The 26,675-nt window shown below is 48.7% G+C and overlaps 1 protein-coding gene across 6 annotated transcripts in view; it reads right to left on the bottom strand.

Annotated features, from left to right (window-relative positions):
- Positions 1-360: 360 nt before the first annotated feature.
- PTPRE (protein tyrosine phosphatase receptor type E) overlaps positions 361-26,675 on the bottom strand; it is a 178,468-nt gene continuing 152,153 nt past the window's right edge. For 5 of the 6 annotated variants that reach the window (XM_074383084.1, XM_074383086.1, XM_074383088.1 and 2 more), the window contains 15 exons: positions 24,800-24,876; positions 23,804-23,840; positions 22,360-22,457; positions 19,369-19,488; positions 17,288-17,451; positions 15,748-15,883; positions 15,161-15,310; positions 14,714-14,807; positions 14,364-14,440; positions 13,040-13,174; positions 9,596-9,721; positions 8,235-8,401; positions 6,093-6,228; positions 1,250-1,358; positions 361-1,023 (listed from right to left, as the gene is read on the bottom strand). In XM_074383084.1, the coding sequence (XP_074239185.1) occupies positions 1,284-1,358; positions 6,093-6,228; positions 8,235-8,401; positions 9,596-9,721; positions 13,040-13,174; positions 14,364-14,440; positions 14,714-14,807; positions 15,161-15,310; positions 15,748-15,883; positions 17,288-17,451; positions 19,369-19,488; positions 22,360-22,457; positions 23,804-23,840; positions 24,800-24,876 (1,592 nt within the window). In that variant the 3' untranslated portion in view covers positions 361-1,023; positions 1,250-1,283. The remainder of the gene's footprint in view (positions 1,024-1,249; positions 1,359-6,092; positions 6,229-8,234; positions 8,402-9,595; positions 9,722-13,039; positions 13,175-14,363; positions 14,441-14,713; positions 14,808-15,160; positions 15,311-15,747; positions 15,884-17,287; positions 17,452-19,368; positions 19,489-22,359; positions 22,458-23,803; positions 23,841-24,799; positions 24,877-26,675) is intronic. The other variant, XM_074383085.1, reaches the window with a different exon arrangement.

Raw genomic sequence — 26,675 nt, 5'->3', positions numbered from 1 at the left:
ACTGCTATGAAATTCAGTGTTGGGACATTCACACCCTACCCTTTTTCCCCCATCAGCCAATCCTATCTGGCTATGGGATCATTATTATTGTCCAGTGTCAATGGTCTCAGTAGTATTTCCATTCAAAAATAATTTAGCTTTTAGATTAAGGATTTCTTTTTTTTTCTTTTATTAAACATTAAAAGGTGGGAGTTTAAAAAATGGTATAAATCTAGATTTTAAGGATTCCTTTCTTACAAACAATCTTAGCTTTTTACAAGAAATGTTTAAATACCAAAATGCTGCTCAGAAAATGTCAAGTTTAATTGCCTGTGGTTATTCTACTGCTTCGATCCCAGTGTGTGCTCCTCTGTACTGCATGCGTAAGACGTTCTGTTCATCTGATCGTTCGGATGGGAGGTGGCTTCGTGTTGAGCCTCCAGGCGTAGCTCTGGACCAGCACAGGCCGCTGTGGCAGAATGGGAGGGAAGAGTGGGAGAGGCAGCTGGTTTGATTCTCTGAGGGTTGTCTGGGCCAAACAGACAGACAGCTGGACAGCAAGTAGTGCTTCGGAGTGCAGCTCCGACGGATGACTTTGTTGTACCCAAGATGATGGGTCAACGGGACGACCCAGGATTTACATCTCTTCTCATCCAGCCAAGACGGTGTAGACACAATCTTGAGTAAATGCATTTTTAAATATTACCGTAAAGTCATCAGCTACTCTAGTGTGTTTGAGACCTGGATTCAGGTTGTAAAGACCTCTTTGATCTTTAAAATGTAAAGATAAACCACATGGGCTGAGACCGAGAACTTCACAAAAGTCCTCATTTACATTGTATCCTCACGACAATTTGCCTTCCAAAAATGCTGCTGCTCAGGGTTGTGAAATCAGTGTTGGGAAAGTGCATTTTCAGCTGACTTCTGAGTCCTCAACTGTTTTCTTAACGTGACTTTGTGGTTAGTATCTTGCAGAGGCACACTTCGCATATTAAGATGACAACATTTAGAGGTGTTGAATGTGTGAAATTAAATGATATGAATCTAATAAAAAAATTAAGATATTTACTAATATTAGCAGAAATATATATTTTATGGGATATTATTTGACCTTAATACATTACTCCAATTTTTAAAAAGCATATTTATGATTTAACAACTTTATAGCAAGTGGCCTTTAAGGCAGAACACAATATGTACAAAGAAATTAGGGAAGATATTAATGTCAACTATGAAATAAATTAACATGATTTTTACAAAATATACTGACCATTAAATTAAAAAATATTTTAAGGCAGGAATCTTCATTTGAAATTAGCATAATCAGAAAATATATCAATAAAATCTTGTACCACTTTGTAGCAGAATTCATACTGTTCCTGAAAAGACAAATAAGGACATATTAAAATGATATTCCAAAAAATATATTTGATTAATTTAATCAGGATACTCAAAAATAAGACATAAATAAGTCTGACTGTTCATTAAAATAGGGTACATATACCTTTATGCACATCATAATTTAATTTTAGGCACATGCAGAATTCCAAATAAGGCTGTCCCTACATAAAATGTGCCAGTGTATTAATGTTTCAAGTTAGTGTACTTAATGGGCTGAGTAAAATGTCTGGAGCTTTCACATTGAAACTGGAAAACAACTATTTTTGAATTGGAAAAAAAAAAGAAGCAGGCTGGGTGCAATGGCTCAATGTCAGTCCCAGCCCTTTGGGAGGCTGAGACAGGAGGATCACTGGAGCCCAGGAGTTCCAGACCAGCCTGGGCAACATGATAAAACCCCATTTCTATCAAAAAAGATCCAAAAAATAGCTGGGAGTAGTGGTGCACACCTGTATTCCCAGATACTAGGGAGGCTGAGGTGGGAGAATTGCTTGAGCCCAGAAGGCAGATTGCGGTGAGCTAAGATTGCACCACTGCACCACTGCACCATGCCCACCAGCCTAGGTGACAGAGTAAGACGCTGTCTCAAAGAAAAAAAGAGAGAGAAAAAAGAAAAACAGAGTACTAACATTGCCAAATAAATTTATAACATAAGAAAGGAATCTATAAAAGTTAAATAAAATGCACCTCTAGATTATTTTAAAGCCTAAATTTACTATACAAAAGGGACATTGTTTTACATATGGGCCATTATTCCCAGGCCCCTGGGTGGGATACGTGAGCTTGGGAAGCCTGAAAGACCAAGAGCTGTCCTCAGCACCCTCCCTGCTTCTTTCCAAAGCTCACAGAGTGAGCTGTCCTCCACTCACCCTCCTTGGGCTTCTCTCAACACATGGTGAGCAAATATCGAAATGCTTTTGGGTGGAAAGATGCCAGACAACTGGCTTAGCCCTTTCTGCGTCCTGCCCTGGCCAGGATGGGAAGGAGCTGGGTTTTCCAGAGAAAGAAAAAGCGAGCCTGAAACTTTGCTCCTGAATTTGCATGAAGCTGTTGGAAGAGCCAAGACCAGATTGTAGGGTCCTCACTTCAGGCTACTAAGACACATAGCTGATCACCCAGCCTTCAGAAAGAAAGGGAATTAAATTCCTAGAAGGAATTCTTAATAAATATACAGGCTCTCTTTAAAGAAGCAAATATTTTCATGACATGCATAAAGTGTTATATGTGCAAATTGGTTTTTGACTTTTCCAACTGAAAGCAACATCAGCTGAATATCAAAGCTGGCTCAGTCTGGGATGGAAATGGAGACGATCACTAATTACTCTGTTTTCACAGCAAACACAGCAGCTAACTGCTGACCATTCCATGCTGTCTTGAGTATAAGCCATTGGGGCCAGTGATGAATGAAGTGTATTCTGACAGTGTGCTCGAGTGACACAAGCCACACTTCAGGTCACAGATAGACATTTCTGGTCAAGCCACAGGGCTCCAGGAAAACAGACGTACTTGTGGCTTTTGGGATGTCAGTTCCAACCAAAGCCTACCTAGGATGCTGGAAGCAAGTCTTCCCTGAGTGCTCAACAACGAGAAACTGGCTGTGAGCCACTGTGCTCACGGCAGGGCTAACTCAAGCCATCATCTCTTTACTCAATGATGTTTTGGCGCCTGCGTTGTTTTTTTTTTTTTTTTTTTTTTTTGCCAAAATATCCCTGCCAAACGTTAGGTCTGGCAGCACAGAGTACTAGTTAAGCCCTTCACTTCTGGAGTCAGATAGAGTTTGAATCTCATTCTGACACTTAACACCTGAAGATCTTGGGCAGGCCTCTCAAGCGTCCCAACTGGAGGTGCCTGCAGAACACTCCTTGTGAACAGAAGCAGGCCCAAGGGCAAGTGGCCGATGAGGATGAAATGAGAACGATGTGTGTAAGGCAGCTGGTTGCATAGCGCCCAACACCTGACAGTTGCTATTTAGCGACTCACTTCTCCCTCATTTGCTTGCATATTCACCATTTGCTCCGGAGCACTACTTCGTGGGGTGGGCATTGGACTAGACTCTGACTCAAAAAGTCAGGTTACAAAGTGCTCTGTCAAGCTGTTACCAGGCAACAGAGAACAGATGACAGCCACAATCTGAGGGCAGCTTCCCAGTAAGGGAGCGTGGAGAGGGAAGCCAGGGTCAGGAAGAGGAGAGCTGAGACAGGAGGACACCTGAACGCTAGATGCTCCTGAAAATAGGATCCATTGACCAGGCAGATTAATGAGAGCTGTGAGTCCCTAAAAAGGCTAAGGAAGCGCTGTATGCTGCTGCTTAGAGAGATGGTCTTGGCCACGGGTGGTTGGGCACGTCCCAGAGGCCAGGCCCTTGAAGAGCCCCTGATGTACTTAAAGCAAACTTTGCGCAGTGATTTTAAGGGTAGCACCATCATCCCTATTTTCCACAGAAAGGAACTGAAGCCCAGAAAGTAGAAGGAGCTTGTCCAAGTTCACAGAGCCCTGAGGGAGTCCAGCTGTGAAGCTAGATGACAGCAAAAGCTGAAGCTTTGCGGGGACAGGCAGTGTCTCTTTCATACTGAGGTTGCTGGGCAGACAGGACGAAGGCCATCTGCACGGCCTGGGAAAGCCTGCGGCAAATCAAAAACAGGGAAGAAACCAGAGAGGCTGCCTCATAGTTTGAAAACTGGATTTCTTTTTAAGGGGTTCCTGCTAAGGATTTTTTTTTTTTTTTTTTTTTGAGATGGAATCTCAACCTGTCACCTGGGCTGGAGTACAGTGGCGCAATCTTGGCTCACTGCAACCTCTGCCTCCCTGGCTCAAGCAATTCTCCTGCCTCAGCCTCCCAAGTAGCTGGAGTTATAGGCATGTGCCACCACGCCCGGCCAAGTTTTGTATTTTTAGTAGAGACAGGGTTTCACCATGTTGCCCAGGCTGGTCTTGAACTCCTGAGATCAAGTGATCCGCCCTCCTTGGCCTCCCAAAGTGATGGGGACTCCTGTTAAGTTTTTAGTAATTACTACTGTTATTTTGATTTAAAACCTCACTTGGGCATGGTCTGCCACTTTTCCCACACCCAAAAACTGCTGTTGCAGTTTGTGTATTCCTGCGGCGTGGACTATCTATCAGAGGCAGGCGCAACCTCCAGGAGGCATGAATCAGCCTTCAGCCTCTTCTCAGAGCCCTCAAGGCCTAACAGTTCTGGGGTCAGGGCTCTGCGGCCGGCAGGGAAGCCCTAGATGCCCTTTTCCCCCATCGATTTTAGCCGTCCAGGTTTCCATCCTGGCACAGCCAGCAGAGACTTAGGAGTGAGAGCCAGGAGGTACCCAGCTTTCTAGTCCATTGGCTTTCAAACCTGCATTCACCTTGAAACCACGTTGTGTGGGGTGTCTTCAAATATATGGATACAACCCCCAAGAGATTCTGCCTAATTGGGTTGAGGGGCGGCTTGGGCAATAGAAGAGGGTAAATGCCACCAGGTGGGTCGCATGTGCAGCCAGAGAGGAGAATCGTGAGCTCCAGCCCAACCTGGGTGTGGATGGGCAGGCCTGCCCTCAGCTCACGTGCTCTCGTTCCTGCTGTGCTCTGCTGTGAGGGGCGTGTGGAAGGGCCTCCTTCTCGCCTGTCTATGCACAGGGGGCCGCGTGAGCCAGGATTATTAGTGTAGCAAGTGAGCACGCAGGGGAGACAGGTCCTAAGTGGGAAGCTTTGGGAAAAAGGCTGCCTTTTCACAGCCTTTAAAACTGTACTTGCTGGGTTAGCATCGTGAGCCATAGTCGTATTTGGTGAGGAGGAATCGCTTCTGAACCCAGAAAGCAAGAGTCCTCATAATGAAAGAGAATGTACAGGGAAAAGTATTAATACATTAGACGGATTCCTTTAGTCCTCGGACAGTCTCTTGAGGTTGAGTGAGACCCAGCCAGGGAAAACAAGCCACACGGGAGAGTGTAACATTGAAACGATGAGTGCCAGGATTTTACATTTCAGTGCTGCTTTTGAACTTGATAAGAGTACATTTTTCCGTGGCTCACACCTGTAATCCCAGCACTTTGAGAGGCTGAGGCTGGGGGATCATGAGATCCGGAGATAAAGATCATCCTGGCCAACATGGTAAGATCCTGTCTCTACTAAAAATACAAAAATTAGCTGGCTGTGGCGGTGTGTGCCTTTAATCCCAGCTACTTGGGAGGCTGAAGCAGGAGAATCGCTTGAGCCAGGGAGGCAAAGTTTGCAGTGAGCTGAGATTGCACCATTGCACTCCAGCCTGATATCAGAGAGAGACTGTCTCAAAAAACAAAAAAACAAAAAACAAAACACACACACATACACACACACACACACACACACACAAACCAAAAAAACCCAACCAACCAACCAAACAAAAAAATCCCAACTATGTGCTTCAGTGCACACTGAAATCTCGTAGAACAGTTCACTTTGACACAAAACTCCTATTCTCAGTGTGTCTCTCCAAGTGGTTTCAGACATTGAAACTGGTGGACAAGCCCCTCCTCCCGAGTCTTGCCCTGAGGATATCCAAGTCAGAGACCCAAGGAGGGAGGGCTCTGCAGAGGTTTACGTGAAAATTACAGCTGGCTGTTTTCCTTGGGAATGTTACCTTCCCACCGCCCCCATGTACTTAAGGTCCTTTAATGAAACATACATCAAATACAACATGAAATAATTCTCCACTCTTCTGGTAACATCCTTATTCAGATTCTTACCAGGGTTTGCACCATATGTGGTCTCTGAAGTCGTAAACTCTTCACAGCTTGAAATACATCTAAAAGTCCCTCAGCTTTTACTCGCTCCAAAATGTTGCTGAGGGCTATGAATGTACCTGTTCGCCCAGCTCCGGCACTGCAGAGAGAAAATGCGTCATGCAGATCATCTGACTTACACTTGGAGATGAGAAACGAAGAGCTGACCTCTCAGCCCTGCATAGCAGCAGTGAAGCAAAGGTCGCTGAAAATGATCTGAGTTTGACTGGATTTTTAGGATCATTTGTCTGTAGCTCAGCTTCTGAGCAAGATTTAGCAAATGTAAAATTTCTAAAACACTTCCCTAATTACAGCAGACAGATATTTTATCAAATGAGTCGGGACCAGCGACAAGTTTTTAGCGAGTGTCGCCGTTTCCCCTCTTCCTTGCGTAGGGCACGGGCGGCACCTGGGAACTTGTCAGAAATGCAAACCTTCCCAGTTCAGGTCTAAGGAGGAGGTAATCCTGGCATACCCCCTCCTTACTGTGCCAGGTGCTGTCTTCTGAAGCGGGTGGTGCTGAAAGGGAGGGGTGGTTTAAGGGCATCCACAGACAGAAACGGTCAACTGACACTTCCCAGCAAGGCCAGTTGGAGTCACCTCCATTTAGCATGATCATTTGCTGACAAACCCACCAGAGTAGGAGGGCCCCTGCGAACTGGCCCGGAGGAGGTGGGGTGGGCCGGCCCCTTCCAGCAGGTCCTCTGGAGATGCCTGGCTACCATAATCTCACGTGTGGGCTTATTTCAAGGCCCCTGTCCTGCCGTAATGCTCTGCCCGCATCTGCCTCCCCACAGGTGGGATCTGTTCACCTCTGCATCTCCACTGCCCTATGGAACTCATTCAAGTTGATCCTAAATCACTTCTAGGAAGGTGCCAGGAAAACTGAAAACCGAGGTGTGTGCTCCACCTACTGGCCAGGCCAGGAGTGCACCCCGGAGGGGTCCCGCAGGGAGAGAACTCTGCCAGCTACAAGGGGTGGGACAGTGGGTGGGAGTGAAAGGCAGTCACAAAGAGTGGGCGCCCCTGGTGTGAGACAAGAAACGGAATTGTCGTTTTAGGAGCATATTAGCACCATCCAAGGATGGAAACACCGCAAGCTCCCGCTTGGAAGAACCTTGCCAGGTGTCGAGGTCCCTGCCCGCAGAAGTGTCTGGCAGGATCAGAACGACAGAGGCACAATAGGCACACCAGTGGGTGGCCTGTGAGCTTGGCCAGATCCATGCGTCAGCCCCAGGGCATACTGGGTTTCAGGCCTTTGTCTGCGGACCCAGCGGTCTCCCATGTGCCCTGGGGTCCCTCTGCCTTTAGGCCTGACTTGGGAGCCAGGCTGAGGCTGCAGGACAAGCGTGGCTACCATCCCAGCGGGGACTCCTCGTATGGCCATAAATCCCAGCCCAGAGAGAGGGCGGGTGTGCACACAGCAGGCCAGCCAGGCAGGCTCTCAAAGCCAACCCAGGCACTTGAAGTCCAGGAGTGTGTTCCTCCGAGCTCTGCCTGGCAGTTTTTGATGACTTCAAAAGCACATGGAAGTGTGTGTTTGAGGGGTTTCCCAACCGCTCCCTCTGAAATGCATTCTGCATGTATGTTAAGATGACATGAACTCGGTGTGGTGGCTCACACCTGTAATCCCAGTGCTTTGGGAGGCGCAGGAGTATGATCACCTGAGGTCAGGAGGTTGAAACCAGCCTGGCCAACATGGCGAAACCCAGTCTCTACTAAAAATACAAAAAATAGCTGGGCACAGTGGTGGGTACCTATAATCCTAGCTACTTGGGAGGCTGAGCAGGAGAATCTCTTGAACCCAGGAGGTGGAGGTTGTGGTGAGCTGATATTATACCATTGCACTCCACCCTGAGCGACAGAGTAAGACTGTCTCAAAAAAACAAAACAAAAAAATGACATGTATGCATCTTATGTATGATATAATGACATGTGTGCACTTAAGTGAAATTGGTGTGCATGTGTGTAAGGGGAGGTAGGGAGGAGATTCTAGGGAACACCAGGGCTAGGGGCCACCACCAGGCTCTGCTGCCCACAGCTGCAGGTACTGGGGGCATGCAGCCTGTGTCCCTCCCACCTGGAGGGCTCCAGGCCGGGGCTCACCTGCAGTGCACGGTGATGGGGTGGTTGCCCGTCTGCTGCTGCTGCTTCTGCACGGCTGCGATGAGGTCAATCATGCCTTTGCCCTCGGCGGGGATCCCGATCTCAGGCCAGCCGTGGAAGTGGAACTGACGCACTACTCGGACCTGCTCCTCCTGGCGGGCCTGGGGCTGCAGGGAGGAGAGGGGGTCTCAGTGCCACCTGCCTTCTGAGGAACAGGCCTCAGACCCACCTGCCCTCTCAGGGATTGGCCAAGGCCGGGAGCCCTCCCTGAGCCTTCTGTGCTGCCAGCGTCCCCACCGAGGCAGCCTGAAGGAGAAGGCTGAAACCTGCTTGCCCTAAAGAAGGCTGGCTGTGCTTCCTTCTGCAAGGGGGAGTGAGCTGTCCAGAGGACACCTGGAGCCCTGTGAGGTCTGCCCAACCCCTACGGGATCCCTGGCAGCTCTGCTAGAGAGAAGGAAATCGCTTTCTCAAGAAGTCAGGGTCCCGAGTTTCCCTTCAGAGCTCAAATGAGAGGCATCTGAGTCTGGTGGCTGGGGTGGCTCTGTGGCTGGCATGGAGGAAGCGGTGGCAGGTGCATTTCATGGTACTGACTCTTTGGAGCTCAGAATCAAGTCCTGTGCACAAGTGAGTCTCCCTACCCATGGCTGACCCTGAGTTCTCATTCTTTTCTTTTCTTTTTTTTTTTTTGAGACAGAGTTTCGCTCTTGTTACCCAGGCTGGAGTGCAATGGCGTGATCTCGGCTCACCGCAACCTCCGCCTCCTGGGCTCAGGCGATTCTCCTGCCTCAGCCTCCTGAGTAGCTGGAATTACAGGAATGTGCCACCAGGCCCAGCTAATTTTTTGTATTTTTAGTAGAGACGGGGTTTCACCATGTTGACCAGGATGGTCTCGATCTCTCGACCTCGTGATCCACCCGTCTTCGGTCTCCCAAAGTGCTGGGATTACAGGTGTGAGCCACCGCGCCTGGCCAGAGTTCTCATTCTTTGCCAAAAGGAGAGGTCGAACAGAACCAAGGACCCAGTGGAAACAGGGACAATTGGGGGGCTCTGAGAAGACACTTGGAGGAGGGCCCCGAGAGGTCCCTGTGGCTTCACTACTCCCCTTTGTTCCTTCTCCCCAAGCTAATGGCTAATATAATTCTCCTGCGAGAGGAACGGGAGGCAGGTGGCCAGCGAGGTGGGAATTGTACAGGAGAGCTGCCATGGTCTCTGAAACCCATTGGCCATTCATAGCTGCCTGGTACTAAGTGAAGGAGCAGGAGAGGTATAGGGGCACATTCTGGATCAATGACAAGCAGAACCCGGAGGGAGGGCATGGTTCAGTAAGTCCACAAGAGCTTACAAAGCTAGTTCAACGATACCTGATTGAAAGTGACCAGGAAGTCTCGTATACTGATGGCTTCGGACAGGGTATCACTCTTTATCTCAACTGTCATTTCTCCATGAGTAACTGAACCTTCGGTCGGCCAGTACTGGTAGCATTTATCCTTAGGGGATAAAATAAAAAAAAAAAGTAAGTCTTGTAAGACATAATTTGCTGCCGGCGATATCAAGTTTAGAAGGCAGAATTGTTCTCAAACCACTTAATGTATTCAATCTGACCAAAAAAAAAAATAACATATGAATATGAATATAAATGCCTATTAATGCTTGTTGACACAGGGAATGGAACAGAGTCTGAAACCTTAGTATATGTCAGCAGGGAGAGATTCTTCAATACATATGAAACCTTAGTATATGTCAGAAATGAGATATTCTTCAATCGATGGGGCTGGAAAATGGTTTTCCACCTGGGAAAATGAAATTGGATCCCTGACTCACACCGTAGCGGGGTTGATGTGAGTGCCCCAGCTCTTCCTAGAACTGAGCAGTGCACACCCTGCACTGCCATGTGCAGTATCCTTTCACCTTAATAAAAATAAACTCGGATGGATTAAGATTTAAGGTAAAAAAGAAAACTGCAAAACTCTTGGAAGAAGAAATATCTTTTCACTTTGAGGTACACAAGGATTACTAGACAGGAGCCCACACAGCTAACCAGTCATGAGGCAACCACTTGAAAGATGGATTACAATAAGATTGACTTCTCTTCATCAACAAACATTGTGAAAAGAGTGAAAAGTCAGGCCACAGATCGCAGTAAGATGTTTGCAATACATAAAACCAATAAAGGATTAGTATCAAGTTGTACAGAAAGCTCCTATAAATCAGTAAGAAAGGACAAACAACCCCATAGAAAAATCAGTGAAAGCCAGGAACAGGCATTTGACACAAGAGGAAGCATGCCATCCACAAATGCGTGAAGTGATGCTTGACCTTGCGGAATTAGAGATGCAAATCAGAGCCACAGAAAGATAATATATGCACAATAACTACACAACCAACGACATGTTGTTAATTTTCAATGAACAATAATTAGGACACCTTGAGAATACTATAGTTGAGAATATCATGGTATGGAGATGAATGATATCTCTTACACATTGCTGAGGTCCACTTTGGAAAGCAATTAGGAATTATCTTGCAAATTCAAACTTTCACATACTCTTCAACATAGCATGTAGACTCTGATACATCTCAGTCCTAGTGCAGCATAGACACGTACAAGAACGTACAGGTAGGGAGAACACATGGACACAGGGAGGAGAACAACACACCCTGGGGCCAGTTGAGGGTGGAGAGTGAGGGGAGGGAGAGCATTAGGACACACAGCTAATACATGCAGGGCTTAAAACCGAGAGGACGGGTTGACAGGTGCAGCAAACCACCATGCACACGTGTAACTATGAAACAAAACTACAGTCTGCACTTGCATCCCAGAACTTAAAGTTTTTTTAAAAAAAGAATGTACAGTAGCACTGTTTGTAAAACAATAAAATGAAATCAACTCAAGTGCCCGTGACAGGAGAAGGAATGAATACATGAGCTAATGCACAATATAGTTTGTGTGGTGAAATATAAGGAAATAACAATGACTAATGAACGACAGCATAAACATCAACATAGAAAATCATCAGAAGCACAGTTCTGAGTGGAAGAAGCAAATCTCAGAAGACAACGTGCTGTAATGATACTCTTTATATAAAATTCAAATACAAGCAAAACGAAACAACAGTCTCTGTAGTCATAAACAGATATGATTTTAAAAGATTTTTTTTTTAAAGCAAAGAACGTCTCCACTAGGATGGCTTTCATCCAAAAGACAATGACAGTGTTGCTGAGGATGTGGAGAAATTAGAACCCTTATATACTGCTGGTGGGAATGTAAAATGGGGTAGCTCCTGTGGAAAACAGTCTGGTAGGTCCTTAAAAATGTTAAACAAGTTTATGACATAGAGTAACGACATGACCTAGCCATTCCACTCCTAGGTATAAAATGAAAAGCATGTCCATACAAAAACTACTACCTGAATGTTCAAGCAGCAGTTTTTTTTTTTTTTTTTTTTTTTTTTTTTTTTTTTTTTTAAGATGGAGTCTCACTCTGTCACCTAGGCTGGAGGGCTGGAGTGCGGTGGCACAATCTCGGCTCACCGCAACCTCTGCCTCCCAGGTTCAAGTGATTCTCCTGTCTCAGCCTCCCGAGTAGCTGGGATTACAGATGCCCACCACCACACCCAGCTAATTTTTGTATTTTTAGTAGAGACAGGATTTTGCCATCTTGGCCAGGCTGGTCTCGAACTCCTGATCTCAGGTGATCTGCTCACTTCGGCCTCACAAAGGGTTGGGATTACAGACATGAGCCACCACTCTTGGCCAACCAGAGTTATTTATTATAGCTCCAAAGTGGAAACAACCTAAATTTCCATCAACTGATGAATGGATACGTAGAATGTAGCATATCCACATAAAAGAATACTATTTGCCAATAAAAAATCATGATTTACTGATTCATGCCACAACATGGATAAACCTTGAAAACATGATGCTAAGTGAAAGAACCCAATCACAAAAGACCACATACTGTAGGATTCCATTTATATTAGTGTCCAGAATAGGCAAACCCATGGTCAGGAAGCAGATCAGTGGTAGCCAGGGGTTAGGGGAAGGAAGGAATGGGGAGTGCCTGTTAATGGTACAAGGTTTATTTTTGGGTTGATGAAGATGATCCCAAATTAGATAGTGGTGATGGTTTCACAACTTTGTGAATATACTACAATCCACTGAATGGTACCCTTTAAAAAGATGAATTGCATGAATTATAGGTGAATTACATCACAATAAAGCTGTTCCTTTTTAGAGCAAAGAATCAAAACACAAGTTCACAGCAGTAGTTATTATGTCTTGGGGGAGCACCCAGATAGATGTATAATGTTGGTAAGGCCTTCGATTTACTGTTGGGTGGTGAATTCACGCATGTTTGTTGTGTTATTAATTAAATACAATATAAGAAGGCCATGGGTGGATCTCCGCAAAAGGAAGAGTTAACTCATTCAATTTTCTAGGACAATATCCATTAGGCACACATATCTATGTCTTCGTGTCTTGAAAAACGTCAATACATGTCTTTTTCTTCAACAGGTTATGATCTTGGCCAATACAAAATGGCAGAATTTCAGGGCAGGTTAAATAACATGTAGACTAAGAATAAAGGCCAGTGGATAGTTACGGTTAAACCTCACTCCCAAAAAAGGAATGGGTGAGGTGAAACCTTTTTCATTTCCAATCTCTCTCCCTCCCTGGTGGTCCTGGCTCGGTCTCACTCATGCATTTGCCCTGATGGCAGGCGGGACATTTGTAATGAATGGCGACAGCCCCTCACGTGCACAGGCCGCCCCCGGTGGGCCTGGGCTGGGCGACACCCTCACCTGCTCTCTCTCTTGCACCTCTGTCAGCATCACAATAGTGTGGGACTTCCACTCCCAGATCATCCTCCAGAAATCCTCCACCGTGTGTGCCAGCGGCCCCTGGGTGGCGATGAAATAGTCCTTCTGTCGGTAGCCCTGCACGTGGAGACGCAGAGGTTAGAGTCTGACTTCCTTCCATCCTGGCTCTGTGACCTGCTCCCTGTGTTTAGGACAGCCCGAGGTCTGATGATGGAAACTCTCCCATCTCCCATGGTCTGCACCAGACCCCAGTTGGCACGAGCACTCAGGCACACACCTGACAAGCGGGTCAACAGGCTCGCTTATCTGAAATGATAACCGCCACTGTCCGCCCCTGAGGTCATCAACAAATGGGTATTATGAACTGGCAGTCGCCTGCGGCCACCTGAACAGCACTGGTGGCTTAGATTCTAAACTTGTTTCTCTGTGTGTTTCAGCTAGATCAGCAGCACGCTGGTGCAAAGGACCCTGTGTATGGAGGGGATAAAAGGGGATTCAAATCCCAATTTCGCCACTGGACCCCACTGGATTCTGGCACAATTTTCTCATCTGAAAACGGCAATGTGAGCACACACTTCACTGCAATGACCCTTCTTGCCCTTCTCCTGCTAACCCCACTGTGCATGAAGACAGCCTGTGTGTGCCCTTGAAGTGTATTGTCCACCTGAGTACACATTGCAGAAATCACACAAGAGAGAGCACAAAGGCGCCGGATATATAACTGGTGTGTAACAGATATGTAAAAAATTAACTGTATATTACAAGCAGAATGTCAAAAAGAGCCAATTTCTTAGCAGCGAGTTTCTATTTCCAAAGTCCACTTTTTTTTTTTTTTTTTTTTTTTTTTTTTTTTTTTTTGAGAAGGCGTCTCGCTCTGTTGCGCAGGCTGGAGTACAGTGGCGTGATCTTGGCTCATTGCAACTTCTGCCTCTTGGATTCAAGTGAGTCTCCTGCCTCAGCCTCCTGAGTAGCTGAGATTACAGGTACCTGGTACCATGCCCAGCTAATTTTTGTATTTTTAGTAGAGACGGCGTTTCACCGTGTTGGCCAGGCTGGATTCAAACTCCTGACCTTAAGTGATTCACCCACCTCAGCCTCCCAAAGTGTTGGAATTACAGGCTTGTGCCATTGTGCCTGGCCTACTTCTTATTTTTATCTTTGAAAGCAAGTAATTCTGCTAACGAAAATGGTTGAGGTTCTGGAGACATGTCCAGTCTTTTCTCATTGTGAAAACAGGCTACAGTCTGTGTGGTCACATGTGAAGGAATCCCACCTGCATAGACACAACCCAGGCCAGCATACGTACATCTATGAAGGATGCGTTGATGTAGTCTGTGTATTCCTGCCCCCTTTTCATGGAAAGGATCACTCGATTGAAGTCATCTGCAAAGCAGTATCTTCCTTTAGTTATTATAAAAAGGGTCCCATCTTGACAAATTTAGTCCGTTGCTACAAGCTTCCAAAATATAGAACCTATTAAAAAATCACTAAGTAGAGCCAAGTCTTTGGAAAGTTTACATTACGAAAAAGCCCTTAGCTTGGGGCCAGAGGACACCCTGCTCCTGAACATGGCGCACAGGGGTCAGTGGTCAATGGGTTCTCTGGGATGAAAGCCTCCGGCCCCAGCCCCGCCCAGCTACACGGCGGGTGCCTTACACGGGATGATCTGGATGACCCTGGCCTTCTTCATGTTTGCCGGCAAGTTGCCAGTCCTCATGTTTTCCTTCATGATCCGGACATTTGTCAATTTCTGCAGCAGAGAAGGACACAGTGACGCAGTTAAACCTCTGACATTCCTGAGCACGGGGCTCACCTGAGGACTAGTGCTGCTGGCAAGGGCACCTGCTCAAAGAAAACGCCTCCATCCCAGAAGTCTCCTGAGCATTGGGAAATAGACGTGTGCCCGGCAGGGCTGCTGTGAGGCTCTGAAAGCCACTTGATCCTTCCTCCCTTGTAAATCACAGCTCTGACATTGCTCCTGCTTTTTCTGAGGTCAGTTAAGAGGCCAGGTGATTGAAAGAGGCTTCCTTTAAATGGTCACCTGTTTTCCCCATGCCCTTGGCTGCCTAGTCCAGGATGGAGAGGAGGGTCAGCTGTACTCACCCTGAACTCCTCCTCCAGCCCAATCTTGTCGAAGTGGGTGCTGGTGCCGGGCAGGGTGTGCAAGTGCTTCTCCAGGGAGGACACGTCCAGCTCCGTGTCCCCGTAGAGGTAGTACTCCAGCAAGGCTTGGTAGATGAATGTGTACTGCATCTGCAGGGAGGCCAGGGGCGCCCACACCCTTGACTCTGCCCCGCATCCTCGGCCCGTGTGCAGCTTGGCAGCCCAAAGGGGCAGCTCTCTTCTCTTTCTCTTGTTGGCCGCACAAGGAGGTGTAGGGCAAGAGGCAGAGCACCGGCCATGGGTAATGACCATTTATACCCTTGGGTAAGGAGAATGGCGGCCGCAGAGCCTCACCTTGGTGAGCATGCCAGGCGCTGTGTACGCGCGCCGTTTGGGGGAGCAGGATTGCCCCATCTCATGTGAGCATACAAGGGAGAGATGAGGGCCAGGGAGCCCCGAAGTCCCACGCATGGGCAGGGAGGGCCGTGGGGAGGGAAGCCAGGCCAGGGCCCCGCACCCCTGTGTGGCCAAGGTATCCGGGTTTGCTTTGGGAAGCTAGACCAGGGCAAGAGGAAGGCGGGACTCACATCTGTTTGAACCATCTGAGGGCGCTGATTACGGATTCGAGACACAAATTCAAACACATCCACCTTCTGCTCCGCGTGCATCATGGCCATCATGGCGTCGATCACAATGAAGGTGCCCGTCCGGCCCACACCCGCGCTTTGGGGAGAAAGATGCTGTGTCGTGAGTCACACACCCTCCTAAGTAAATGACAGGCCCGGAAGATGCCTGCACACCTGGAGGGAAGGGCAGGTCTGGCCCCAGGTCACTTGATCCAACTTTTTTTTTTTTTTTTTTTTTGGTTAATTAGGAGCAAAGCCTTAGTGAGGCCACCAGAGGGAGCTGCGCTCTCAGCGAAGTGATCTCAGGCCGGTCCTCTGACAGCCACTGACACTCTGCTAAGAGGCACTTAGCAGCTGGTGCAGTAAGCCTTGGATTCGGCTGTGTGGATAATTTTCCTCATTTACCAAACGGAGGCCTTCTTCTGTGTGTGACTGACATCTGCGATCTGCCCCTTTGGGAGCAGAGGGACCTCAGATCAACTACACAACAGCTCCAGGAACCAGCCTCCCGCTCTGTCAAACTGGGCAAACAAAGTCACCTGACTCAGGGCATTAAGTGTGGTGGCATCTGTCAGGTTACTGTTATCTGACCCTGCGCGTTCCTCCCGGCACGGGCTGCACTGGAGGGTGGGTGGGGTGGGGCCAAGCCCAGCAAGGGAGTGTTGCTCGGACTTGGAGAAAGCCGATTCTGCCAGAGTTTCCAGATGGCTTCTCCTGAACAGCTGCAGGACAGGTGTAGAGTGCCTGTATCACTGCGTGCAGGTGGCTTTTGTCCCTCGCAGTGCTGTGATACTCAGAATGAACTCGTTGGTAACAGCTGGAAACTTAGTATCTAATCAAAGTGATGCCCTGGTGAGGCCAATCCCAGACAGGAACAAGTGGGGCCCTCTGGACCAGCAGGGAGTGTGGACGTGGCCTTGGCTTACATGTGAGTGGTTTCTGGTTGTGCAAAGCCCACCCAGATGCAAGTCACAGGCTCCCCCGAGGCTGTCCTCAACACAGGTGAGGAAACCAAGGCTGATGTGGCAGCTGGCGAGGGGCAGCCTGGTCCCGGACCCTGGTCTCCAGGACAGCGTGCTCTGGAGGACTCTGTTGTGGGTCCTCTGAGCCATGGTGTGCTCTTCCATAAGGACTAGTGTGTTCTGGGGGGCTTCCTGCAGAAGCTGGGCTTCCCTGTTTTTTTTTCTTGGTTCCCAGAGGTGACTTGGGATTCCCAGGTGAAGGTGAGAGTGACCAAGCAGACCTGCCTAGAGCTCCATTCCCACCGTAGACTGGAGCCCCTTGGCTTTGGTGGGTTTTATCGACTGGGGTGAAGAAGGGGCTTTCTGAGCTTTCTCCTGTAGGGTTTTTGGGGCCTGGCTCAGTCACTGACATTTGTATTCATGTCAGCCCTGCCTTTACCTCTGCCCACCTGATATTGGTCCCCTGGTCATTGCCCATGAGGGTGAGTCCCCTCCCTGTGGCCTGCCCTCGATGGTCCACCCCGTGGCTCCCAACGTACCTACAGTGGACCACGATGGGCCCAGCGTGAATGGGGTTGAGCGTCTTTACTTTCTTGAGGAACTTCAGCATCCCAATGGGGGTAAAAGGCACTCCGAAGTCAGGCCAGCTGGTGAAGTGCAGCTGCGAGACCAGCCTGGGGGCTTTGCAGCCTTCAGGGAGTTGCTGCAGAGGACACGGAGAGACCAGAGTGGGTGCAACAATCCTCCCCCTGCCCCCCTCACCGCAGCATCTCATTCTGAGGACGCTGTGGGTTCCCCCGTACTGGGGATGCATGGGGGAGGGGCCCGTCCAGGGGGGCCTGCCCGACCGAGAGCCTGGCCCTTACCCCTGCTGACTCTGAACATGTGCTGCTTTTGGGGCACAGAGCAGGGCCTGCAGCACCCAGCCATGCCCAGGCCAGGCAGAGCCCAAGCGGCCAGACACATCCCCAAGCTGGTCTGTGTGCTCACAGCCCCCGTGCAAGGGGGGCGGCCATGGCCCATTTCGTCTGGACAGTCCCACTCCATGCCTGTGGTCCAACAGCACATCCCTCCTTGTGCAAAGCCGTCTTAAATTTGGGAGCACAGATGATGCAGTCGGCCTGCTCTTTGGAGATGCCCAGACCTGCCCTCAGAGCCTCTCTCAGCTGTTGGACCCAGAGCCCATGAGTTTTAATTCCCTTGCCAGATCATGGAAGGTGATACACAGTATATTTGGAAGTATATGTGTGCATGTATGCGTGTGTGCACAAGTGTGTGAATGTGTGTATGTGTGTGGATGTATATATGTGTGTGCAATGTGCATACATGTGTGCCTGTGTGGGTGTATGTGTATGGACATGTGTGAATGTGTGTGGGTGTATGTGTGTGAATGTGTGTGTATGGGCGTGCAAATGTGTGCATGTGTGTGGGTGTGTCCACATGTGTGAATGTGTCTGGATGTATGTGAATGTGCATGTATGGGTGTGCAAATGTGTCCACGTGTGAATGCGTGTGGGTGTGTGTCCACGTGTGAATGTGTGTGCCTATGTGTACATGTGTGCACATGTGTACAGTGTGTGCATGGGTGTATGTATGTGTGTGCATGCATGCATTGTGCACCTGTGTGCACATGTGTATGTGTGTGGGTGTATGTATGTGTGCATGCATGTGCCTGTGTGTACCTGTGTGAATGTGTGTATGTGTGTACATGTGCATGCATGCATGCACCTGTGTGTGTGGGAGTGTGTGTGCATGGCGTGCATGTGTGGGTGTATGTGTGCACATGTGTGAATATGCATGTGTATGTGTGTGCACATGTAGGTATATGGGTGTATGTGTGTGAATGTGTGTGCCTGTGTATGTATGTATGTGTGTGCGTTTGTGCATGTGCGTGCCTGTGTGTGGTGTATGTGTGCGTGTGTGTCAATACTTGTGTGCGCCTGTGTACACATTTCTGGGAGAGATGCCAGCATCGGATAGAATAAAAATGATCAGCTCATCTTTTTCCTTTTTGGCTGTGGCTTTTGGGAACGTCAGACACTTATTTTGTGACCTAATTAAGCCAATCACTCTATCTTTAAATCCTGACAAAATGGCCTTCTGTTTTTTCACTATGGTTTTAAACTTTCTTCTCTATCTTTATTTCATCTCCTTTGCATACAGATATTTGTACTGGTATCTCTCTTAAACCCTTTAGGGTGCTGGAACTAGCAGGACCCGAGTGTGGAAAATAATGAGGAGATTTCAGATATAATTTGGAATGTGTTAGAAAAAAACTGCCCTCCCAGTTCCAGTGTGTGAAATGCCATTGTGATATTGAGGGAAGATCCCATCCCCAGGCCCCTACTCTGACTGGTCTTCCTTGTGGAGAGGCCCAGAGGAGTCTCCGGAAATTCGGAGCCCCCAGAACTGCCTGCAGACCCTTGGGCACCAGCCTCTGGTGTCTTGGCCCACTTGCCCGTCTGCCCATCACAGCCTGGCCACTGTACCCTCTCAGCCAGAGCCGCGGCAGTGCTGGGGTGGCAGCAAAGAGCTTCATAACTGCAGCAGGGTGTTAACTCTGGGCATCATGCTCTCTGGGAGTGATCTTTCTGGAAGGTTAGCAACTAGAGATGCTTACTGGCTGTATGCAGAACTTCCGGATGGTGTAGTCGACCAAAACCACGCAGTCCTCCACGCACACCCGGATGTTTCCATAGGTCCAGCAGCCTTGGTCAGGCCAGTACTGATGGCACTTTTCCTGCATGGAACAATTTCATAGAAGCAAATAAATCCGCGGGTGCACTGCGTCATGACATCCCCGCCATCCACAGAAGGCCTCACACACGCCAGCTGGACTCACACAGTTCCCAGAGCTAAGAAACAGCAAGCGCACCTGTGTCGACCTCATGAGTGGGGAAACTGAGGCTGCATAATGGGTGGAAGGCAGCCTTGAGACTATGACGAGGACCCCCCAAGGCTTTCTGATTTAGACACCACCAACGTCTCACTTCTTCATTCATTCATGAATTCCATAGATTTTATTAACTGACCATCAGCCAGTCATGTTAAGCCTACAGCCTTCAGAGCTGGGCACCTGACCCCAAATGACCCTCAGGCCAGAGGGCAAGGACAGTGCTTCCCCCAGACATTTACTATTGAATTCAGCAATTTGTATTTTTTCCTGCTCAGTTCACTAAGGACAAAGTTCATTTGCCCCACTGCCAGTCTGCCGTTCAAGACTAATGAACCTGTGATTGGCCTAATGATCTTCATTTTTCTCTAGTAGGGACGAAGCTGCTGTGGTGACTGCAGAAGGGGACGCATTGCTACAGACAGGCCCATTTCTTTACCTTCCCAGCCTCTGAAGCAACAATGACCCAAAATACATGTTCCGGGAGCCCTTTCATTCTGCAGCACCGCTCGAAGCACCTGCCCGGCGGTGAGTCCTCCATCAGGGCAGCCTTCACGAGTGAATGAGGACCCACCTCGGGGAAAAAGCTCCACTTCATGTGCCAGAGAAACATCTCTGGGATGGAACAAGCCTGCCAATCATCGGAGAGTTTATCCTGGGAATGGCCCCTGAGCGGCACAGCTCATGGTCAGGTCTCCAGGATTAATAGTCTTATGAAACAAACAGCATCTGGTATTTAGCAGAGAGCAGCATCCTTGTGTTATGACAGCCACGGATAACTTCCTCCTCCCTGCTCCTGGCTCTGGGAGGGGCTGCTGGTCACAGGGCATCTCTGACATAGCCCAGAGGAACTGTAAATGCTTGCAGGTCTCCGTTTGGGTGAGTCTTGGCCCTGTTAGGAGCCCTGGGGACCGTCCTGAGCTTCTCACCTTGAAAGCTTCTCCAGTGGGAACTGTGAAATGGTCTCAGCCTCTCAAGGGCTGGGTGCTGGTGGCTGCTTTTCTCTCCCCTCCCTCTGGCTCCCTCCCACCCGATCATGAGATGCCAGGGCAGCTGCCTTTTGCAACGCAGAGCCCAGGATGTGGAAGCCAAGGAAACCACAACAGAAGTGTGAGCAATTAAGAAAAAGGGAACTCTATTGAGAAATGATTTCATCTGAATTGGTGAGAATCGGGACATGGCAGCAGCCCAGCACTGAGTCACAGGAGTGGAAAAATCCAGTAGGAGGTGATGGAAGAAGACGGAGTGAAAATGCCAGTGACATTTTCAGCAGAGTGACTGAAAGGGGGAAGCGGGGGCGTCCTCCAGCCCCCCGGCTTCTGTGCTCGTCTCATGCTTGGAGCACCAGCCCCAGGAAGACTGGTTGCTATGACTGTGGGTCACAGGGGACCCTGAGATGCCGGGTGAAGGGTCAGCCTCCTTTTCCCCAGTGTGGGTGTCTCCCTCCATGGCCGCTCCAGTACAGGCAGGGTGAAGAGTCCTGCTCTGGGAATCCCTTGCTTCCCTGTGTCACTCTTCCCCGTGACAAAGGATGACGGGGACGAGATTCGTGAAGGCGAAGGGGTGGCCCTCCCCAGCCCTGTTTCAAGCTCCCCCAAGAGCAGAACAAGAGCCCCCATCCTATCCTGACTAGAAACATGGCTGGTGGCTGCTTCCTGTGTTTTGAGTGGCACTTAGTAAGCCGGCACTGTGGTGACCAGAGCACCTCCCAGCCTGCCCTTCCCTCGGGCTCCTGCCACCCATCTTCTGCCCCAGCTGAGCTCCCCAAGGCCTGGCATTCCCATTAAAAACGGCAGCCCTTCCCCACAGTCCTCGCCTGGGCTCTGCTGGGACCAGGCCAGCGGACGACTGAGGAGCTCAGGACACAGCAGGGCCCGAGCAAGGCCGGGCAGGACACGAGGCTCCTGCTGGGCGGGGCCTTCATGCCACAACATGCCAGAAGCGCAGCCTCCTGACTGTCGCCCCACCTGCGGCAAGACCCTCCAGCCCCCAGTTCTTCTTTCATTCTGGAGAGCGAGCTCACTGCCTATTGCATGGCTCCCTGCCTGTCACTCCACACCTCCCCCCGGGCTCCCAGCGGCCCCCACTTCTCTGCCCCGAATGTGAGCCCCCATTCCTTGCACCTGGAACAGAGCTGGCCCAGCATAGCAGATGCTAACGAGTACTTGTTCCATTAGGAAACAAATCAGTTCAACCTTTCCTCTTTGTCGATGATTCAAATTCTTATAATGTACGTGCATCCTTTTTTGAATTAGAAACAGCTAATTAAATATATTTGGATGGCAAATCAACATTTCTTCAATAAACCGTGTTTTCAAATACATTTCTCTAGTCTGGATAATAAGCATGAAATCATGTTCACTTCTAGTCTGAGGTCTGCCGCATGACATGCTGGACATCCTAAAACTCAGCTTCTGACATTCATGCCTCCCATCATGCAGCCAGAGCCACGGGGCTGGCCGGGGACCACTCTCCCTGGGGACAAAAGGGGAACCCTTGTGTCACCGTTTTATCACAGATTAGGTAACAGTGAGATGCTGGGGGTGCAGGGGATTTGTTTCCTGATGAAAATGCTGTAAGCCACTGCCCGTGTTTGGGGTTTTCTGCGGTGACAGTGAGAGGAAGGGCGGGAACTAGGAAGAGGAAGTGGTAACAACATCCAGCCCCGCAGCAGCAGCTGACAGGAAGTGACACCGGAGTCAGATGCCGGGAGCTCACCTCTTTCCTTTCTTTCAAGTTCGTTAACATGACGATGGTCGCAGACTTTTGCTCCCAGATCATTCTCCAGAAGTCATTAACAGTTTCCTGTTTGGGGCCTGTGTGTAGAGGGCAATTCTGAAGTCAAAAGGCACGAAGGGAAGTCGCTCTGGGGTCCCAGCCCTGGCACCCTGGCCGCTGGCCCCTTCTCGGCCTTGTTGGGGCACACACTTCATTCCCTGAAGTATTCCAGAAACAGTGGGGGCTGCCTGTTCTACCACTCACCCCACTCCAGCCAGGAAGCCCTCCGAGGGCAAGGTCATTGGGCCCAGGTGGAGTCCCTTACATTCACAGGTAAGAAGCAAGGTTCGGATGAGGGCTGGCTCTCCAGCCGAGTGTCAGAGAGCTGGCGACAGCCTTGACAGAGGCAGGGACTGCCCGGCCTCACCCTGCATTCCCAGTCTGCTTTTCTTTGTCAGAATCTTATTCTCAGCATGATGCTGTCCAATAAGAGATGAGCTAAAGTCCCTGGAGAGAGGCCTCTGAACAAAAGACAAAATGTCACAGGAGAAAGTCCTCTGCACCTGTGTACTTCCTGTCTGAGCCGAAGTGATTCTGTAGCCCTGAGCTAAGCCCTGCATGCTGAGGGGGACGGGCCAGGAGGTGAGGACGGCCCTGCCCTGCTGCTGTCCCGCCCTGGGCTGCCTCCCTGTGGGTGTCTGCTTGCAAGAGAGAAACCCTTGCTTTCATCTCTTTCGGCCAGGGTTGTCAGGTTTCCCGAGGTTTCCAGCTGGGCACATTCCTGATGTCCTCTGTGTGTGCACGTGTGTCCTTTTTTCTTAGAGATCTTGCATTTGTAACAACTTCCCAGGTGATTTTGATGTACGCTGAAATTCAGAGCTCATTGCTCTAAAGACTCCTGGCCTAAGTCTGAGGAATCTGGTTTCAGCCCCAATGATGCTGAGCTGCACGCCCTCCAGGCCCTGCAGGTGCTAAGCCCTTGGGGAATGATGCTGGGTTCAGTACTCAACAGACAAGGGAGAGCTCTGCGAGAGCTGGGGGCATGTTTTCACGGATAAAGTACCTTTCAGATCAAGTTATGGCTTTGATCTGAAAAGCTACTCACCCCACCACCCTCCAAACTTGGGCGCCACATAGTGCTCAGCCAGCTGAGAGAAATTCAAGGTTATCTGGTGCAGGTATTAACATGCCGAGCGGCAGCTGGGGCCACCCCATGGCCTGTGTTCACACCGTATAGGTGTGGGGATAACTAAGTGTGTGTTTCTGTGACTGTCTCCACACATCCACTGTGTGAATGGTATCTAACGGGTCTGTGCGGTATAAACACACGTACAAAAATCCGATATAAGTCCTTGGTCTTGTTGGCATATAGATAAGGAAATAAGAGCCATTCACATCATTTTACCAAAAACACATTCAGAAATTAACTTAATAAAAAGCTTACCTTGAGCTGCTATGAATTTATTCTTCTCTTTGTAACCCTAGAAAAAATAAAATCACATTTACATTTTTTTTCAGAATTATCTTTGCTGAAAGGACTCGTTGTCGTTGCTGTTAGGGAAGCAATACATATTCACCACGGAGAATTTGTAAAACACAGGAAAAGGTTAAGAAGAAAGAAAACTCACCAGCAATCCCAGAAATAACAAGTCCTATTTCATAGTCTCCTCTCTAGTCTGTTTCTCTGCAAAACCTTTCCCAGACTCACACACAAGCAGACATTTCTATGCTCTAATTGGGTGAACATGTACAATTTGATTTATGTTATATATATATATTTTTTTGAGATGGAGTTTTTTGCTCTTGTTACCCAGGCTGGAGTGCAATGGTGCGATCTCGGCTCACCGCAACCTCCGCCTCTGGGTTCAGGCAATTCTCCTGCCTCAGCCTCCTGAGTAGCTGGGATTACAGGCACGCACCACCATGCCCAGCTAATGTATTGCATTTTTAGTAGAGACCATGTTGACCAGGATGGTCTCGATCTCTTGACCTCGTGATCCACCCGCCTCGGCCTCCCAAAGTGCTGGGATTACAGGCTTGAGCCACCACGCCCGGCCTTATGTTGTATTTTTAATGAGAATTTTATAATTTATATTAAGTAATCTTTTAAAGATCAACACAAATGGAGTTCTAATAATCCACTGCACATGGTTTTACCACCATTTGTTTAACTGCCCATTCTCCCTGTTCTATTTGGTCAGGAATATAAACGATGCTGTAATGAACATCCTCTGTGCTTATCTCTGTTTCTTGAAATCAAATTCCCAGATGCTGATGCTAGCTTGTAAAGCACGGGCGGTTCCATGCCCTTCGTGCTTGGGGCCAAACTGCCCAGAAAGATTGTGACAGTTTACACACCTGGCACCAGACAAGAAAGTGCTCACTGGTCACGCCTCACCCTCAGCTGGGCCAGCGGAACCGGAAGCCTCTGCCCACTTACATCTATGTAGGAAGCATTGATGTAGTCTGAACAGGGAATTCCATCCACTTGGCTCAGAATCACCCTCGAATGATCATCTGGAAAAAACCCAAACAAAGCCAAGATGTCAGGGCCAGGAATGATCGTGCTGTCTCTTCATCTGCAGTATCACCTGCTAGGAAGGGCAAAAGCAGCTTCACAGCGACACCGGGGGTGGCAGAGATGTTCTTCCTCAGTGTTCCCATGGAGACCACTAGTGTCCCGTGAAAGAATGCACCTGCTTTGGTGAACACTGACTGTTTCTGCTGTGGGACAATGACAAGGGTAGGATTTCAGTGTCCAGAATGGGGGCTGCTGGATCATCACATAGACAAGAGCAGTAGATCGCAGATGCGAACAGTAGAACCTGCCAGGCCCCTAGCAGTGAAAGGGCTGTGTTTTATGAAGCTCACCCTGGACCCCAGTATTGACAAGTGTGGGTACACTTAGAAAAGCCCCAGGACAGAATGAGTGAGTCTGCTCTCCCAGGCTTCCCTGAGAAATGAGTACCAGCCCCATGAGGACAAGTGGCTGTTGGGGGCTAAGACTGGGGACTCTTACCCTCAGTCCTACCACCAGAGTCTGCCCCAGGACTGGCAGGTAAGCATAGAGAGGACCACCCGGTACAGCCAGCCTGCTGCAAAGCAGGTTCCCGGGGCAGAAGGCTTACCACGGAGTGCTCTGTGTGTGGGGTGTGTGTGCATCTGGATGTTTGTGGTGTGACTGGTGTGCTGTGTGAACCTGATGTGTGTGGTGTGTATATTGGTGCAAGCATGTTATGTCTGTGGTATCTGCGAGTATGTAAGCATGGTATGTGCTGTGTGTATGTATTTTTGTGGTGTGAGTGGTGTAGCGTATGATGTGTGTGTGGTGTGTATTTTGGTATAAGTGTGTTGTATGTGTATGTGTATGGTGTGTAGTGTGTGGTAAAGTGTGTGTGGTGTGTTTGTGTAGTGTATGTGGTGTGTGTATATGTGGTGTGAATGTGTGTAATGTGTGTGATGTGTGTATTGTATGTATGGTGTGTATATATATGTGGGTATGTGTGTAATGTATGTGTGGTGTGTGTGTTTATTTTATATGTGGTATGTATGTATGTGTGGGTATGTGTGTAATGTGTGTGTGGCATATGGTGTGTGGGTATGTGTGTGTATATGGTGTATGTGTGTAGTGTGTGTGCTGTGTGAATGTGTGCATGTGGGTTTGGTGTGCATGTATAGTGTGTTTGTATGTGTGGTGTGTATGTCTGTGTGTGGTGTGTGTATATGTGGTGTGTATGTGTGTAGTGTCTGTGGTGTGTGTATCTGTGGTGTGTGTGTTTGTGTGTAATGCATATGTGGTGTGTGGTGTGTATCTGTGTATATGGTGTGTACTGTGTGTGGTATATGTGTGTAGTGTATGTGTGTAGTGTGTGTGCTGTGTTAATGTGTGCATGTGGGTTTGGTGTGCATGTGCAGTGTGGTGTGTATGTGTGGTGTGTATGTGTGTGTGGTGTGTATGTGTGTAGTGTGTGTATTGTTATGTGTGTTGTGTATGCGTGTGTGGGTGTGTAAGTGTGTAATGTATGTGTGGTGTGTGGTGTGTATGTGTGTATATGGTGTGTAGTGTGTGTGGTGTATGTGTGTAGTATATGTGTGTAGTGTATGTGTGTAGTGTGTGTGCTGTGTTAATGTGTGCATGTCGGTTTGGTGTGTATGTGTAGTGTGGTGTGTATGTGTGTGTGGTGTATGTATGTAATGTGTGCTGTGTGTGGTATGTGTATATGTATGTTTGTCATGTATGTATGTGTGTGGTGTGTAGATGTGTATATGTTATGTGTGGTATGTGTATGTATATGCAGTGGCTATGTACATGTGTA

Source organism: Saimiri boliviensis, chromosome 12 (assembly GCF_048565385.1).
Source record: "Saimiri boliviensis isolate mSaiBol1 chromosome 12, mSaiBol1.pri, whole genome shotgun sequence".
In the NCBI taxonomy this organism is placed as follows: domain Eukaryota; kingdom Metazoa; phylum Chordata; class Mammalia; order Primates; family Cebidae; genus Saimiri; species Saimiri boliviensis.
This window is presented reverse-complemented; position numbering and strand designations above follow the sequence as displayed.